Below are 20,022 nucleotides of genomic sequence, written 5' to 3' on the forward strand. Positions count from 1 at the left end.
TTTCAAATGATAATTCTATCACCTATGTTTGACAAAGTTATAACACATAAATAAATAAATCAGGTTATAAGTTGATTATTATAGGAAATAATACTCGCTTCATTCCTTAATGGTGTTCCCACAAGTAATGTTCACGAAAATTAAGAAAAATAGAATCTTTTAAATAATAAACATATTATTTTATTAAATAATAAATGTAATGGAGGAAAAGTGGAGATTATAAACATTAAAAAAAACATTAGATAAAGTGAAAAAAATATAGAGACCATAACTAATAAAAGATATTTTTATAAAGTTAGTGGGAAAAATATAAGGACCATAAAGAATATAAAAATGTTAAAATGAAGTTAATGGAAGATATGTGGGGACCATAAGAATTATTTAAATATTAAATCAGAATGAATAAGGTTATTTTTGTTCAAAATTTGTGACATAAACAAAAAGAATTTTTATGAGAACAACAAATGGAACACCCCTAAATGGCAAATGGAAACTTCTTTAAGGACTGGAGGGAGTATGTTCTTTAGGCTGAAAATTTGTTGTAAAGTTTTACAAAAACATTAAACATTTAAATTATTATTTATATTATTTTTTTATGTGTTGAAATTTTCTATTATTTTTTGTAATATACTTATAAACTATATTGTTTCGTGCATGATTTTATGATCATGTTTTATATATATATTAGTAATATATATCTCAAACTAATAGTAATACTTTTATAACTCTTAAAACAAATCAATTTATAATTTCAATATGATTTAGGAGTCATATAATAACTCAATTAGTTATACAAAATTAGTAACTTTTTATTTAAATAATTCATAAATCGTGCTTGCACGGGAATCTATCTAGTAGCTATTAATTTAGCAAAAAAATCTTTAATACTTGTTGCTTAGTTTAAATAAAAGTAGCGAGATTATTGTTCGAATCTATATTTAAAATCATAAATATTATAATTCACTACAATTCAACCCTATTATGTTCCATATATACTAATAATGTCAGGCTCAATTTTATTTAATGAGTAAGTTTTATATGAACTTTAGTCTAGGTTAAACATAGTACTGCACGTATATTTCCTCATCAATGAAAAATTAATTAATTCAAAATTAAGTTCATATAATATTTTTTAATTTTATTTGCAGTGTAAATCAATATTAATCAATAAAATATTTTCATTTAGCGGGGCTCTAAGAGAATATCATGTGAAATTTTACGATTTCTGTTATTAAATTGTATGATATAAGAAGTCTATACATGTCTTTTATTACTCATACAAAATAAAACTAAACTCTAAATTTAAGTAAACATATTATTTTAAAAGTGTTTGGTTTGGCTGAAAATAATTTTAAAAAATTGTATCATACTGTTCTATTAAACTTTTTGTATAAATAAAAAAAATTGAGCGAAAAACATCGTTTTCCGTCACTTTGTAAATATTTTTTCGATAAAAAGGTTTACAAATTTACTTTCATCCTCATAATTGGGTATTGTCTCATTTACAGCAAAGATTACTTTCTTTAGATAACTATTAAGTTATGAGTTTGATTTTCATTTAATCCTTATTCTTTCTTTAGATTAATTTGGTACTTTCTCCGTAATATTTACGTTTGTTTTTTTACGTGGTTCAATGCACTAACTCAATCCTTAGTATCTTTAATTATGTATGATAAAAAATTATATAAGGTTGATATTAATAATCTTTGCATCGAGACAAATCAAACCAGATCACACTTGACTATATTTGAATTTATAGATTAAAAATTAATCGCAAATTAAGAAAAATAAGTGAATAATGTAAATATTTTCAATGTTGCAAGTAAATTGGATGGCTCAACCTCAAGTCACAAAATTTCCATCAAATAAAAATATGAAAAATAATCATTGGTTCATCTATAAATATTTGAAATACAATTAATTTCCAAGAAAAATATTTTCCACCGAATATAATAGGTCTATAGTTAAAATACCTACACCACTTAATAGACTATATAATATTCTATATCGTAAAACTTTAATCATCAGTTTATAAGTTCAAATTTATCATCTTTAAATAAAATAAAAATAAACAACAGAATCCAGTCAATAATATGATACCCTTGACTTAGCTGGAATGGAAAAGATGAATGAGTAACGTAGTAAATTACAGAGCGGAACCGCGTAAGGCGAGTTTATATGGTTTCTTCCGTGATTATTGACGTGACCACCGGTATTCATGTGTTCCTTTTTAATTGTGTCAAATTTCAATTTTTATTTTATTTATTATTAACATCATCATGTGATTTGGGGTCACTTAATTTGGCACCGAACTAACATTCAACTTTCTTCATTCTTCTCTACACTACTCGTCTTCCTATTTCTTTTTTTCATTTTCCTATTAATTATAATAGAAAAAGTTATTTAGAATAATTAAATCTCTTATTAATTTACTAATAATAATTTTAACTTTTGATTAACTTTAAATAATTTCACTTTTAAAATTATTCACCTAAAAACATTATTGCTTAAACAGTAATCGACTTTTGCAGGTTAATTGCTTTAAAAAAAAGGAAAAATAACATAAAAAATCAAAATTATTTAATCCGAAAAATAAACTTACTTATTTATCTTTTATGTTCTTTTTTATTATAATTCTTTTATCCTTTAATTATATATTTACTTTTTTTATTTTTTTTTGTGCAAAATGACTTATTGCAAAGGTAAAATGTTACCTTGGTGCATTCTTAGCAAATACCTCCTTTAGTTGAGATTATTCATGTTTAATCAAAAGTTTGAATTATTGTAAAAAATTCAATAAAAAATTAGATTATTCTGGACAATTTTTTCCATTATAATACCCTCTGTTATCCATTAGTAATAATAATCACATTTAAATTTTGACACATCCATGAAACATTATTAATATGTGCATTTTTTCTTAATTTAAAAGCTAAAATATATAGTCAAATTGAATCCTATTTGATTAATGTTAATGTAATTTTTTTTTATATCAACATTTTATAATTTTTAATTATGCATAATTAGATATTTAGGATTAAAATAATGTATTAGTTAAAGATCATGGCTTAAAAGGGCACTAATAAAACAAGGTTATTTGCAATTATTAAGGTGATTTTATGCATGAGAGATAATACAAACATTAACACCATGATTTAAGGCGGTTCACTATTAATGAGGCTACATACACCATCCTAAACTATTGTATTCATTATGTGTTTAAGATATACGAGCTAAAAATTCGATACAAGTTGAAGGAATTATACCAATGAAATACATAAGTGTTTGTGAAAAATTAAAGATGAGTAGAGAATTATAAGTTTGTTAAGTAGAGGATATAGGAGGCTCAAGCATATAGCTTGACTCTGTACCATTACATACAACAATTAAACATATATAAAAGTAAGGCGGAACTAGGGCACAAATATTACAAAGCATCAACAATTGTTGTATGCCGATGGGCTTCTGATCATGCTGCTCATTCAAGCATGAAGCTTGCTCGTTCGAGCAGATACTCTTTGGTAGCTTCTATCTCAAGTGCTCTTCCTTTTGGCTGTATTATGTTATAACAGACTCAAATTTCTTAATCTTAATCTTCTGATTAATTATTTTGAATTTTTTTTAATTAGAATTCCTAATCCTTTGGTTATCAAATTCAAATCACCTTTAATTCCGATTTTGTAATTTCTTCGAAATATTAAACTTATATATATTATTAAATTTCTTTATAAGCACTAAAATATTATTTTATTATTTTATACTACGAAAAGTAAAATTTTAATATTATATTTACGGTTTTATTAAAACGTTATGTTTTAATTTCATTTCCTTAAACTAACTTTACTACTTATCATTTTAACCTTACAACTTTGATTTAATTATTTTACACCTAAAAATTAACTATATTTTTCTTATTAACTTGAAGTATAGTTTTAACCAAAATTTTGTAAGTAAACTATCATATTTTTATAATCAAACCTTAATCAAACTTTCCCATTAATCTAAAACATTTCACTTGTATAAACTAGAACAAAGATTTGATGAAGCAAAATCTTTTCTATAACAATCCATGATGTTCATCACTTACACAACCTATCACCATTTCCTTATACAAGTTAACCTTCTTCTACACTCCAAACACTTACACATCCACTTACACGCTCCAACTCTTACACATTCACTTACACACTCTAAATCACTTACACAAGTTAACCTTCTTTTATACTCCTAACACTCTTTTTCATACAATCTTATGAACTAAAAAGTTGCCCAAAATCCATTATAAATACATTAGCCATGAGATCACTTGCACCCCATCATCAAATCTTTCTACCATTCTTTCTTATATCTTCACTTCATTAACATCTTATCAAGTTTATACCCTTTTTATTAGTTAAAGAATTAAATGAAGATGGAGCTTGATCTTATCACTTCTTAAGCCAATAATCATCAACTTTTGAAAAGTCAAGTATTATCTTTTAAAGCTTCGATATCATTTTTGTTTTTGGGTAATTGAAGGTCTACTTCTTTGAAGCTTGGAGCCTTGAAGACTTTCTCTTTGAAGCTTATTTCTTTGAGTTCTTATTTTCCTATTATTATTCTCTTACTTGGTTTAGCACCACCTTTGGAGTAAAATGGTACATATTTTCTTAACTCTCTCGTTATGTGATATTTATTTATAATTACTTGATAATATAAAAATCATGATCAACATGATTTAACTTTACATGGTTATATTAAAGTCATATCCAGTTTAGTGATATTTTCGTCAAAACAAAAATACGTATGGGACACTCTAAAAAAAGTTATAAATATGGAAATTTTTGATTACTATGATAATGTAGATATATATGAATAATTTTTATGTGAAATATTATTTTAAGTTTCATATATGTTAGCTTTATAAACTTTTGCATTGAGAAAATACTTAAAAATAATATCTTGTCATGTTTTTGTGATGAAATCTTGGTAGATAAAATTAATGTGAACTAGAAAATTTAAAAAGAGTATTTTATAAGTACTTCATAAAAGCTAAAAGTTACGATATCATTTTAGATATGTTCCTTGAGTTTTACTTTATTAAAATAACGTTTAATTGAATTTTCGTTTAAAAGTATTGTTCTAGTAGGAAGAGGTGTTGAATACTTTCTTAATTATTAAAAATAAGTAAATAACTAAGAAAATATATTACTTAAGTTTAAAATAAGTTAAAAGTTTATTAATAAATTTGAAAAAAGAAATAAATATTAAATGGGCTATTCTTAACTTGTAACTTTTTGGCATACTCCTATAACATGTTGAATCTCTTGATGACCCCTGGGGCAAATTGTTGTGGACCCTATGGACTTTAATTATTTTGTTATATATATCGATTTATGGCTAAAATGATTGTATTAATTATTTAAAATAATAATCATGAATTTTATTAGTTAAAATAAACTTATCTCTTTAAAATGATTCTATATCATCTTGGTAATTTGATAAAAAATTTTATTTTTGACTCAAGTAATTATAAAGAATTATTAATCGGTTTATCGGTAAAATAAACAAACAAATTTGTTGAAATGCTTAGCATTATTTTTCTTGAAAACTCATTTCATTTAGATTTTGGACCCTTAATAACTTGTCGGATTATTTTTATAGTTATGATAGATCTGTTTTACTATTTTACTTGGTTATTTGATAAAATACGTTATTAAGTACTTATAAATATTACCCTTGATTTTTATGATTATTTATGACATAATAATGACTTAGTTTAGCCTCAGGAATCTTAGTATTGCTATGAAAATTTATTATTTAATTAATATTAATTTATTAGATACTAGTAAATTATTTCTATTAAAAGGGTAGAATTGTCAAAATTTTGACTAGTAAAAGTTTGACTTATAAGAATGTAAAGTATTTCGGTTTAGAGTCCTGTTTGATATTGCATGATATTGATTGTATGACTCTGATAGTAAGGTAACTTCGAACCATGGACCGACATCTAAAATCCCGGCGTCCGTGTTAGCTGGCACGTAAAATGCGGTGTCAGACAGGGGGTCCGAGAAAAACCCATCTTGTGGAGTATCGAGCATAACAGTGTTGAGAGGAGTGACGACTCCCACCACAGTTAGGGTTTAGGACTACGGTCCTCACCTAACCAGATCCTTACATGTATCAGTTGTCATTATTGTTGTGATCTTGTGATGTGCTATGATGGTAAAGTTATGAGGCTTAATCGAACTTGATTGAATAAGCATTAAGGTTACCAAGTATTTAGTAGCAGCAATGAACTTTTGCAAGTATTGAGAATGTAGCGTAATGGCTTAATAAAGGTCAATAACGAGTAATAACCTTCTATATTGTGCTTGATGATTATTTTGTAAGCATGATTTAACTATCGCATCATAAGCTTGTTGAGGAAACTGTACTCGGCTTTATCGCTGACCGATTCAATCGGCTGTCATCCGTATTATGGATGACAATATTTTGCAGGAAAATTTAGCTCAGGTTTCGATCCAGGCCGCAACCTTAATTATTCTATCAAGAACTTAGCTGTATTGATTTTTACTTGATGACTTTGATGACTATATTGTATTTTTTTTTTAATTTTTAATTTTTTTAGTCGTATTTAAGCAAACATTATGTTATCTTTTCTCAGTTATAAGATTTTTAACTTATGCTTTAAACGGTTTTAATTTAAATGGTTTTTAGCAGTTCGACGTTTTACACTTTCGCATTATTTATCTTAAGTATAATTATTAATGTTAATTATGTATCGAGAGTGCCGCTCCTGCTACATATGTATTAATGTGCCTTGGTGATCAAGACTAATTCCATTTCAAAACACTCCACTCCTGTTCCTTGTGAAGAAATTAATAATGCGAAAATAGGAGTGTTTTGGGTTTTGAAAACTGTTTTGTATTGCATGATAATGAGAGACTAAGCTCTTATTTATACTAGAGTAATAGAACTAATCTAGGAAACTAGAATAAAGACAAAATAATAAAGAATAATTACAATATTACAATATTCTCTAAATATATACTTTCCTAAACTCGCCTCAAGTTAGGTCGTAGGGTCATCAATGCCTAACTTGCACAGAGCAGTACTGAAAGCTTCAGATGCCACAAATTTCGTGAGAATATCAACAAGTTGATCTTTTGATATTACAAATGGAATACTGATAATCTTCTTCTTTAGCTTCTCCTTTATGAAATGTCTGTCAATCTCGACATGCTTAGTTCGGTCATGTTGAATTGAATTCTCAGAGATGCAAATGACTACTTTATTATCACAATATAGGTTCCATGCCTTTTTCTGTTGTAAGTTTAACTCACTCAGTAGTTTTCTAACCTAGAGAATTTATGTAAATCCTTTGGCTATTCCCTAAATTCAGCTTCAACACTGGATAAGTCAAAACACCTTTTGCTTTTTACTCTTCCAGGTGACTAGATTACTACCTACCAGAGTAAAGTACCCAGAAGTAGACTACCTGTTATCCCGATCTCCCGCCCAATCTGTATTAGTATAGGCCGCAAGATCTAGGTGCCTATTTGCTTTAAAGAGAATTTCCCTACTTCTAGTTCCCTTTAAGTATCTCAACATCCTCAACACTGTTGTCATGTGTTGTATTAATGGGAGATGTATGAATCTACTAACTACACTCACAACATAGGCAATGTCTAGCCTTGTGTGTGAAAGGTAAATGAGTTGTAAACTTTCATGATAACCTCTTTCCCTACAAAATTCTTGTTACCAGTCCTTATTCTTTACCCTCTTATGGTCTTCTAATTATCTTACTCCTATTTCTATTAATAATAACCCTTTTGGTTCTATGATTTTTTTTCACTGTAGATACACCACAAGACTCTAATCATACTGCTTGAGTTACTATGAGTTATCTAAACCCATGGCTTGCATTCTGATTACGCCATGCTCACTCAACATGATAGCTTGGCAACTAAAATTGACAACATTGGTGTAACTCAAGTTACCTTAGAATATACATGTTACATAGCTTATTCTCTTAGCACTAGAGATCCTATTCATTTTAAACAAGCTATTCAATATCCTCGTTGGGCACAAGCAATGTATAAGGAACTCGATTCCTTTGAATTTAATAACACTTGAATTATAACTGATTTTCCTCTAATAAAAAGAAAATTAGGATTAAATGGATCTTTAAAACCAAATATAGCGCCAATGGCTCCCTTAATAAACACAAAGCAAGATTAGTAATTCTTGGTAATCGTCAAGTATTATTTGATGAAGAATTTGACCAAACCTTTGCTTCCGTAGCAAAAATGACGATTATAAGCATCGGCGGATTTACTACAGGGTATGGGGTGGCACGTGCCCCTACACACTTTTAATAAAAATTAAAAAACAATTTATTACATTTTCTATCCTTCAGCATTCACTACACTCCCGCCTAGGGATGGCAACGGGTCGGATCTGGTCCGGGTCCAAAACGGGTCCAATTTTGATTTTTTTTTTTGTATTTTTAAATGTGTTAAGATTGCAATAAAGCGATATTTATAGACTAATGTTAATAATATATATAATTTCACAATGAATCACCCAAAAAAACATTATACAATTTAAAATTGTCTTCAAATTATCTAACAAACACATTTAAAATAACTTAATTTAATTAATAAAAGATTATAATTCATCTTCTCTTCTCTTCCTTCCTATTCAGTATTCACAACCCAGAAAATGACTTTAACATTACGTTCTACAAATCTGTTCCTTAAAGATCTCAGAAGCCTAAAAGCTTGTAAAGATATCCCAAGTCTCATATGTATTAAGCCTTCTTCTTCTTCTTCATATCGTGTTCGTACGATAGGTTCCATACAAGCATCACATTTTGCAACCCAAAAGCTCTCAGTTTTAGAAAGCAGCAGAAATAATGAAGAAAATATTGAACATTTAAAGTATATAAACCTAGATTTGTATATACTACATACTTAGTATAGTAGTGGGACTTAAATAAACATATTATAAGTCCAATTTAAATGCGTCAAAGAATTTGATGAAACATTACTTTGTTTCATATGCTTTGCTTGGTGAAACATTACTTTGTTTCATAAGCTTTGCTTGGTGAAACATTGCTTTGTTTCATAAGCTTTGCTTGGTGAAACATTGCTTTGTTTCATAAGCTTTGCTTGGTGAAAAAGTTTTGTTTGGTGAAACACTTTTGTTTCAAAAAGAGGTATTGTTTCATGCATAACTCTATAAATAGAGGATGCATGCCAAGGGACATTCCATCCCATCTCCATATCATTTCTTATTTCTCCCTTAAGAATACTCCCATTCTTGTTCTTCCTTTCATGAGATAATATTGAGAGAGTAATTAACTTTCAATATCATCAAAGTTCTTAATTCACCACAACACTTGTATTTACTATTGCAATTTCCTTGTGCTAGGATTTTGTTTTGTAGATTGTATCTCATTGTGAATTTCATTTATCATCCCAAGCACCTTTGTGGGAGAAATATCACAATAGGAAAGTGCATGAACGCCTTCTACTCATATCAAGTTTCCGAGCGACTTCTTTGATTCTCGCAACCATATCTTCATCGTCTCCTTGGTGATTCAACAAGAGTTCAAAGCCATATACAAAGGATTACAAATAGTGTAGATTGATCTTGTAACACATATTTGTAATACATTATTATTGTAATAGAAAAACTACACTGGTTAACAGCGACTCATCATCATACAAATGACACACGAGTGCCTGTGTACGTGATGCTGCCCTTAGACACCATTTCTGTTGGTGGGAGCTAAAATAAAGCGAGGGCGATGAATGCGAGTACTCGAGTATCGACTGTGAGTTGTGACTCTGTGAGTGATGACTGCAGGTGCAAGGGCAGGGGCTACGCGTGAGGGAGAAGGAGAACGCGAGGGTGATTGTCTGATTGAGGATTTGAGGTACTGAAGTGAGGACTTAGGTTACTAAGGTGAGGGCTGCTGAGTGCTGAGGCAGTGACGGAAGGGAGGGAAAATGAGGGTTTGAGGTATTTTTATCATATATTTTAATATATATATATATATATATATATATATATATAAAAACGGGTCCTCCAGATCCGCGGGTCCGAGTCTGGGTATTTTTCTCAGATCCGGATCCTAACCCATGAAATTTAAACGGATCCGAATCCGACAGGTCTAATTTTTTAGGACCTAGATCCGTGAAAACGGATGCGGATCCACGGATCCAGGTCGGGTCCAATACCCATTGCCATCACTACTCCCGCCCGACTTACCCTCTATGTGTTTTACTTCAAAACCAAACTCTAAAACCAAAGCAAACCAAACCAAATCCACCCCACCCACCACGACTGGATGCCGGACGACCACTGACCCTCACCATGTCGCCACCCACCCCTCTCCAGCATCTCTCTCCAGTCGTAAGACGACCCACATTGCTGCACCTGCTGCCGTGAAGACCACCAACCCACCTTCACTTCAATTTTAGGTATTATTTTGATTTTTGAAATCCTAATTCCCAATTGTTAGGGTTTTGATTTTGATTCCTTCTTCTCAAATTGATAATTGTTCTGGTTTTGAATGTTAAAATGTAATTGTTCTTGTTTTGATTTTGAGTCCTTTTTCTCAAATTGATAATTGCCCATATCAGTGTTAGGCAAAATTCCTTATTTAACTTTAATGTGGTCACCTCATATTTTCCTTTTCTTAATTTAAAAGCCCTGGATGCATGATTGTGGACCAAATACTATCCAAGCACTTTGAGTACTAGCCGTATCATCTGTTTAGTGAAGTTTTAGATAAGTTGTTAGATTTATGAGGAATGATTGTGTAGTCATTTGTTAGCAAAGGTTTTAGTAGGTTAGGAATTTGACTCATCCTTACATGAAGATAATGATTTAAGTGATGTATTGTTGTTCTTTGAGTCAAGAGATTATGTATTGTTGCAAATGCCGTAGAGATCATTGAGTAACTGGTGGAAGCAATATGGTGTTCTTGCCGAAAAATTTTCTTAAAATTTCGTCCATTTGTTGGTGTTCCTTGACTCTAAATTTTGGATCTACCACTGACTTTGAGATCTCTTCTTGTAGAAGCTGCGTTAAAGCATTGCCATGTACATTAGATGGACGTCAAAAATTGCCTTTGTTCTTACATGGTGATTTGGATGAATCTGTTTACATGAAGCTGCTACCTAGATATTTTCTTTTAGTCATCTACGACAGCCTCTTGGCGAGGGGGAAATGTAGTCTAAACAATCCTTCTATGGGGATCTGCAAGTTACTAAAATTTTTGTATTGGCTCAAGAAAGCTCCTAAACCATGTTTTGCCAAGTTTAGTGATGTTCTTCAAAGCCATTATTTTGTTCAGTCCAAAGCTAACTGTACCTTTTTTTTTATTAAGCATACTCAGGGTGTTTTTTTTGGTATGCAATTTTTTTTGGATCAAGTTAGGAAAACGGATAAACAAATCCATTACTTTGTGTTTGTTAAGATAATTAGGTTACCATTTTTGCTTCCTTTTGATAATTGATTCCTCCAATCTGTTTCCACTCTCAAAGCTTCCTATAATACTTTTTTAAAAAAGTATTTCCGTTACATATTATACCAAATAACTAATAACAATTGCACTTATCATTTTTGTTATCCTATTAGAAAGGCTAATTAGAAAAATATAAAAGATGATTATCTAGAACTATCTAGTGTTAAGTAAGAAGTGATAGTTAGAATATACAAGAGGTGTGAAGTAAGAAAAGAAATATCTAGATAAAATCCAACCTTAACTACTAGAGTGTTCTGTAGCAAGTATAAATGGAGTATTATGACACTTGCATTATATAGCAAGAAGCTCTCATAAAAACAAAGGATTGAGCCATGAGCTCACAAAATATATACAGATTAATGAGAGATTGATAAGTGAGACATGAATCACATAAAAATAGTAATAAAGAGTGTATAAGTGCGGAATAAGTGTCCCACCAAAAATATTATTATACAAATTACGATGTAATTAAATATTTGTTTTCAGTTAATGTAATACAATATTTATTTGGGTCCAACAACAATTCCGCGTGCGCCCAAAACTTCTATCATACCCCTCCTTAAGAGCTTCCTTTCCGTTTCCTTTCTACTTTTTATACCAAACAACCATACCTCTCAGAGTGATATTGAGATAATTCTCATCTATGTAGATGACTTGCTCATAGGAGACAACTAACTTGAGCTTATTCAATCTATAAAGACTTTTTTGAGTACTCGAATTTCTACGAAAGATTTGGGCTCTATTCGATACTTTCTTGGCTTTGAAATAGAGCATGCACACTCTTCAAGGCTTCTTAGTTTTACCAAAAAAACAAGCCTCTCAGACTTCCTATGGACTCTCATTTAGAATGCACTACTACAACCTGTGTGCCTCTTAGAAATTCAGAGCCATATCAGTAACTTGTAGGTAAACTAATCTAACTCTCTATTACCAGTCCTGATATAGTGCATTCACAGTGCATATCCTTAGCAAATTCCTGGACAAGCCCACTGCTATTCATTATCAAGGAGCTCTCAGAGCGCTTCGGTACCTCAATGGCTCTTCTTATTCTTAACTTAAGGCCTTTTGTGATAGTAACTGAACTGGCTGTCCTTCAACTAGAAAGTCCACTACTGGTTTTTGCATACTTTTAGGCAATTCTCCCATCTCTTGGAAATCCATAAGGCAAACTATTGTGGCTAGAAACAGTTTTAAAGCAGAATACAAGGAAATGACATTAACACTTTGTGAATTATTGTGGTGGCTAAGGCAATTACTCTCAGATCTGGGTATCAAACACATTGCTCCAACAACATTATACTGTCATAATCAAGTTGCCTTAGCTATTTTAGCCAACCCTGTCTATCATGAACGAGTTAAATATGTTGATATAGAATGCGATTTCATAAGGGATCAAGTCAATTCTAATGTTATTTCTTTGTCATCAGCTTTATGTATGGGTTAAATAGTCTAAGTAATATAAATTATTAACATATAACCTCCTTAATTTTAAGGCCGTTTCACGGAGAGGCGGTCTCTCACAAGCTTAGCTCTTACTTCACTAACAAACGAAATAAAATTGCAACTACTCTATTAGATAGTCATAATTATAAAAATTAAAAAATGTGACTTCCATGTAAAATGAAATAAATTATGTATTCATTTACTATATTTCAACCTTGAATCACTTATGATTTTGATACGTATCTGAAATGAACTTTATCATTCTCCATGTAAAGAAATATATTTGTTTACTTTACATGTCAACAAGAGATAATACCACAAACAAAATCCATACTATTTCTTTCTCACCTAACCAACCTACAAAAAACAATATTTTACATATACTACAAACATATTAATCAATAATATAATAATTTAATTTTTAAATTAGTGAGGCTTAAAAAAGTGAAATTCAACTCCATTAGCAATAACAACATAAATCCCAGCAGCAATCATTAACCCACTAAGGATCATACCTAAAATCCCTAATCCCCAATTTAGGCACCACATTGGACTATAAACCTTAGGTTTTTTCATAACAACCCAAATAAAACAAGGGTAAGCTAAGGTTATGGGCAATGCTATCCCTCCGATTAGACCGGCGAAGCTTGCGATAAAAGGGAATGCAACCGCGAAGAAGAAGCATATGAACCCACATAGAGCTCGAAACAAAGCTCGTAGCCACCATGGACATGGCCTCTTCTTCCTCATTGTGTACTTTGACTCTAGGTCATCGAACATAGGCATGCCATAGATTTGAAATGAACTTAGCGCATTTATTATTACAAAAAAACTTGTTAGCCCTAGGACGAATTGGGATGTGTCACGTCCATGGAATTGGTACAATGCTGTTAACATGCCTCCACCATCTTGTGGTATCTACAAACAATAATAATATATAAAATTTTAATACATTTTGATTATTTTTTTGAATAATTAATATAAAATATATATACAACGCGATAAATTATAATATTTTAAAGACTAGAATAACAAACATTAATTATAATGATTGAAACATGTTTTAATTTTGTTATAAATTATGAATAAATTGATGTCTATAATTAATTTTTAGGATTGTATTATATATATTAAATTAATTAAATAGTTAAGTTTATGAATTAAAGAGGGAAAGCAAGCTTACCGAATTTCCATAAGCCCAATAGCCTCCAATAGCAAGAGGGTACAAACACATTGCGATTAGGACGTAGGCAGCTTGTGTACCCTTCCACATGGGTACTCTTGATGGGTGTTTCTCACTTGAAGGCATTGTTGCCTGCAATAGTAAAACCAAATTAATTGATATCATTATCATATTAAATCAAACTTAATATATAATTATTAAGATTGCTAATTAAATTTATTAAGGTTGATTTTGTTTGTATCGAAATGAGCATAGATCATTCATACATTCTACTGAAACAATAACTGAAAATGTCACGTTTCACTTTTATATACGACGTTTTTCCGATTAAATCTTTTAGTTATTAAATATGGAATTTTGATTTTATTAAATAAACTTTATTTCATGAATAATATGAAAAAAATAATAGTAAAAAAAAAATTAATTCTAAAAATTTTGACTTTTTTCTTACATTTTTTTGAGAAAATTTAATTATGATAACTTTGATTTTAGTTAATTTCAATGACTAGACACCTTATTTACGATACAAAAACAACCTTAATTAAAAATGGTTGTTAACTAAAAATAAACTTATAATTATAAACTTTTAAATAATGTATAATATCAAAAAATAACGTTAAAATATTTGTCAACTTAATATTCTACTAATATGAATATTTATAAAATAATAATCAAAATCTTATCCAGAATGGTCTTACAATGATAATTATGATAAAAAAAATTGTATTTGAAGCATGTCGTGAATAAAGTGTTTATTAATGGGTATACTTTATGTTCATTTCATAGAATAATGTTGATATAATATTTGAATACTAATTTAGCCTCTCTTTAGTAATCTTAAATTAATATATTTACTTACAAAAATCATCATTCTTACATAGTAAAGAAAAAATTTCATTAAAAAATTTTTTATTAGTAAAAATAGTTTGAGTTAGTAAAAATAGATTCATTTAATAATATTTTTTTTAATTAGTAAAATTTAGTAATGATCAATTAAAATGATTTGCTAGAAAAATAAAACAATTATATTTAATTAAAAATTTTCATATAAATTAACAAACTAACACCTTCGTGCATGAGGAAGCTAATAGAGTATATAACATAATTTGAAGCTGCATATGATCATTAACTTATAACTTTTGGTTGAAACAATTATTTGAGAAAATATCAAAAGCCAACGTTGAAAAAAAGTAACAAATTTGAATTTAGGAAATTTTATGTAATGACCATAAGTTTTTGACTATTTCACGTTGTAGACAATAAATCCACATGGTGACCCCGAGCTTTCAACTTTTTCATATGGTAGACATATGTTAAATTTTTGGTTAAATTAAGTACTTATTTCAACTTAATTACGAAATATGTGGCCAATTAAGATGATCAAAACGTCTATTTTTTGAAAAAAATCGTTATATTTCGGAAAAATAATGTCAAGTTAACAAAAACACTTTCTTTTTATCTATCATGTGGAAAAATTAAAAGCTTAAAATCACCGCGTAAATTAAAAAAAAATGTTTATCTAACACGTAAAAAAGCCAATAGTTAATAATTACCACGTAAAATTTCCCTACAAATTTTATCCAACCTATAAACTAGTTACTTAGAAGAAGATAAAAGTAATGTTAATTAAACTCTAGATATCTAATTAAATAGGTAGAATGTCTACTACTAGCATACCAATACATTGTGAATATAGATGAGGTAAGAAACACGTAGAGTATACGACTCTCAAAGAAATCTGTTAACTAACAACATTATCTGAATTACGATCGAATTATTTGACTTAGCCAACAAAATAGACTTGGCACAATTGTATCTTGAAAGACACCTACCATTAAATTAATTATGCAGATAATTACATTTTATTTCACTTTCAACATTAAAACGTGACATAGAAAAGAGACTCTTTAAGTCTGATTTTTCTTCATTTCATACCATCACCAAACTACACCTAATTAAATTGCACATTAAGTGTAGGCACACTATTGTTTATGTAAAAATATAGATAGTGTCTATAGTCAGTAGACTATTAGAAACACGTCCGTTTTGATAGATGACTAATAGTATGAAGAACAATCTATGGAGGAAAAGAGTCGACTTTACAGATAAAAACATTTAAATTTTATAAAAATTAAAATATTCAATATTGTAAAAAATTAAATTTTTTAAATGATTAATGTAATTTACGACTTATCTAATGTTTTTACAAATAAAATATATAATATTTGTATTTTTTAATTTATGTATGAGAAAATATTTATCTACTAGTTGAATATCTAAAAAGTATAAGAACCATTATCATTTTTGATGACATTGGGGTCATAGTGCAAATGGTTTAGTTAATACTTAATAGTAAAGGAGTAATATACTACTATATACTACTTAAAGTCAAATGCAAGCCATATTTATTATTCTTACTAAAGCAGCCAAACGGTGCCTACCATCATCACCTACTACTAGTGATGAACTTCATACTCATTAAATGGGGCATTATTAAGTGCTAAGTTTTTTATGGATTTTCCAATTGTCCTAAGGATCTGAATTGGATTTAAACTCAATCTCTATATGAATCTTAATTTTAGGGTTAAGTCCAAACCTTGATTCTTATCTTAGGGTCTAGAAAAATTAGACTTAGACTCGAACCTTAGAATTCAGGTCGAGTATCCACTCGAATTCAGACCCTTTAGAAAAGTATCCTTAGGTAATTTATACTTAATAGCGATAATTGTGTATAATTAAAATTATAAAAATTAAATATTAATAAATTTTATGTTGAGATGAATCAAACAAAATTTCCTTTAACTATGTTTTGATGCATATAGCAAGAATAAAATACTAATTAATATTGAGTGATGAATAGTAATCTTAAAGCAAATGATACATTTGAAAAAAAAAAACGATAAACAAAAGTAGTAAATAGTACCTGAATTTCAAGTACGAGATTGTGACCTCTAAAAGCGAAGGCAATGATCCCAAGAGCATTAAGCACACTAAACACATTTTTAACATCGGATGAATATCGAATAGGTTCATAAGACACCGCGGGCAATGAATGTTTAGCGACAGAAATAACCCAAATTATGGTGATATACGCGACTGCGGTGACGGCGCCCACCAATGAAACACCAGCAATGGAGTTCATATTTGGCAACTGAGATAATATCACGGCAGCACAAGTGAAAACTAAGTACCATTCCGTCAAAGTTAGGTGTTTGGCCGTGCATTCTTGACCACATGCAATTTGGAAGAAGATTTTACACGTGGATCCCGCTATACTAATCAGAAGCGTACACGTGCCAGCTGATAAGTACATGTATGGAAACATTGCTAATAATTTCCCTGCTTTCTCACCTGTAATCGTAATTTAATAAGTTAGGTTTTTTAATCGGACGTAGTTATATACTGAATTTTAATAGTTGCTACAGTTTTTGTAGTAATTACTTTTCATCAATTAATTTTATTCGGTATATATTTTTCTATGCATATTGTAAAACGATATAATAAGTAGAATCTTGTTTGAATCATCTTGATCATATTTTCATAATACTAATTTTTTAAAATTTTTATCATATAAAAATTAAATATTAGTAATATTGTGCATTAAATAGCGTGAAAAAAAGTAGTAACTTCTAAAACCAGAGGAAGTATTAGTCTTTAAATTTTCTATATTATATTTTAAAAAATTATAAGAGTGACAAAAAAAGGGATCATATTTCTAGAAAGATATATTTCCAAAATTGAACATTTAATTAAAAGTTAAAAAGAAGTTTTTAAGAATTACGTACCGAATGCTGCCATACAAAGAGAAAAATATCGACTATAACGAAGTCCAGTTTCAGTTGATTCATGGAGTTGAACTAGTAGATAAAGGGTGTAAAGTTGCCATGCAAAGATCAATGTTAGGCAAATGATTCCCCAGGTCCTGTACCACCAAGTTTAATCATCATAAGTCTTAACTATAAAAATTATAATGTAACTAAGTATTTTAATCGGTTAAGTAAAAAAAATATAGCAAACATAATAAAAAAAGAGGTAATTATAGGAAAAAGTGCATACAATTCTACGTAGCTAAATCAGTTTCATGATAAGTAAATTTAGACAGTTTTAGGAGTGTTTGGTATGAACTTTTTAATACCAAGTAAGAGATTTAATTATCATTATTTCAAATTTTTTGTTTGGTTGATATTAGGTTAATCCAATCCCTTATTTTGTTACCACTCATTTATGTCAAGTAATAAATTCCCCTTCTATAATCAAGTAATTGTTTCCCTTAAATTTTCATACCAAACAACATAAAACTACAACCCCATACTCTTACCCTTACCCCTCTTTATCATTTCCCTTTTCATTACATTTTATGTTCTCATACTAAACACCCATTACTGTAAATTGATATATTAAAAATAGTTAATAATTAGTAATTACTCCTAATTAAGTTTCAAATCAAACAATGTATTTGCAATTAAAAGATGTGTAAGAGAGTTATAAAACTTACCAACCCAAGATAGTAAAAGCAACAGGAAGAACAAGAGCCTGAATCCCAATCCCAGAACAAAGAGTATGGAAAGCTGCATAAAACGCATTCCCATTCCTAGACTCCGTAATTGGAAGCCATGCATCTTGAGGATCTAACTTTGTCATATTAAGTGCTTTCCTAATCGGGCTAGCTATTGGAGTTATAGCCCTCCTTAATGGGCTAGCTATAGGAGTAATAGCCCTTCTAAGTGGGCTAGCCAATGGGCTTATGAACTGAACCGGTGTCCTCGACCTCGACCCCTTTGGGGTCTTGGACGTCGGTCCCTTAACAACATTAACAGGCTCACCGTTCTCGTTAAACGAAAGTAATGGCGACCGAGAGAGTGATGGGGAGTGGTATTGTGACGATGGGGCGGTTGTTGGGACTGGTCTTGGGTTTGGTGGTGTCATGGTGCCCGACCTTGGGGTGATCGTGCCTGATCTAGGCGTCAGAGGAGCCGAATATATTTCCTTCATTTCATTCATTCTGTTAATTTTTTTTAAGGTAAATTATGAGCTTAGAAAGAAAGAGTGATATGTATATATATATATATACAAGTATTTTTGTTGGAAATCCATGAAATAAAATAAATTATACGTAGTAATGGGCCATGCAAGGTGGAAGAGTAGGTGTAATAGTTAAGTTAATTACTCTATGTTCCATGCACCTCCTTTCTAAATGGGGTTTGGTGTGAGAATAAAGTCGAGAATTTTTTGTAATTTTATGATCAAGTTGATATTAACTTATTATTTTTGTTTTTTCTTCGAAATTCAGCTTTTCATTCTAATGGGAACAACGCTGCCTTGGTCCATTCGTGACCACTTGACCATATTTGTTTATATTTTTGAAACTTTTGTTGGTGATGAAATTGTATGATGAAGTATCCACTCATGAATATAATTCATCCATTTTATTTATGTTATAAAATAGTCAATTTAATCAAAATTTAAATCTTATATTATTTTATATTTTATGTAAGCTAAGCTTATATATATATATATATATATATATATATATATATATATATATATATATATATATATATATATATATATATATATATATAAAATTTAGAAAAACACTACTTGTCTTACAAAATCCTATTATAAATATGACAATATATTATATATCCTAAATACAAATATATCTTATATGTATACCCTAAATATATCATTTAATATCCTAAATAGCAATATAACCTAACAAATAAAATATAATATTATCAAGTAGTAGTTGCTTGAGTTTTGGAGGACTATCAAACTTTTAGCTTTGTAGTAATCATAATTAGGTAATTAATTTTATCAACTACATAATATTTTTCTTTGGACCGATGCTAATTGTCATTTGGTGCAAACTGCA

At 29.5% G+C, this 20,022-nt stretch overlaps 1 protein-coding gene across 1 annotated transcript; it reads right to left on the minus strand.

Moving 5' to 3' along the window:
* Positions 1-13,142: 13,142 nt before the first annotated feature.
* Positions 13,143-19,242, minus strand: LOC130805154 (lysine histidine transporter-like 8). The gene is made up of 5 exons (XM_057669819.1): positions 18,643-19,242; positions 17,933-18,069; positions 17,071-17,498; positions 14,148-14,279; positions 13,143-13,882 (listed from the first exon to the last, which is right to left on the minus strand). The coding sequence occupies exons 1-5, from the start codon at positions 19,146-19,148 to the stop codon at positions 13,391-13,393; spliced, it is 1,695 nt and encodes a 564-aa protein (XP_057525802.1). The 5' UTR covers positions 19,149-19,242; the 3' UTR covers positions 13,143-13,390.
* Between the last annotated feature and the right edge of the window lie 780 nt (positions 19,243-20,022).

The sequence above is a fragment of the Amaranthus tricolor genome, chromosome 2 (genome assembly GCF_026212465.1).
Source record: "Amaranthus tricolor cultivar Red isolate AtriRed21 chromosome 2, ASM2621246v1, whole genome shotgun sequence".
In the NCBI taxonomy this organism is placed as follows: Eukaryota; Viridiplantae; Streptophyta; class Magnoliopsida; order Caryophyllales; family Amaranthaceae; genus Amaranthus; species Amaranthus tricolor.

Bases quoted from the DNA above. Each gene is read 5' to 3' on its own strand.
- LOC130805154 (XM_057669819.1), bottom strand. From the start codon at position 19,148: ATGAATGAAATGAAGGAAATATATTCGGCTCCTCTGACGCCTAGATCA. The intron at 18,070-18,642 runs GTAAGTTTTATA...TTGGTGGTACAG, and splicing joins GCTTTTACTATCTTGGGTTG to GACCTGGGGAATCATTTGCC. The intron at 17,499-17,932 runs GTACGTAATTCT...TTACGATTACAG, and splicing joins TCTTTGTATGGCAGCATTCG to GTGAGAAAGCAGGGAAATTA.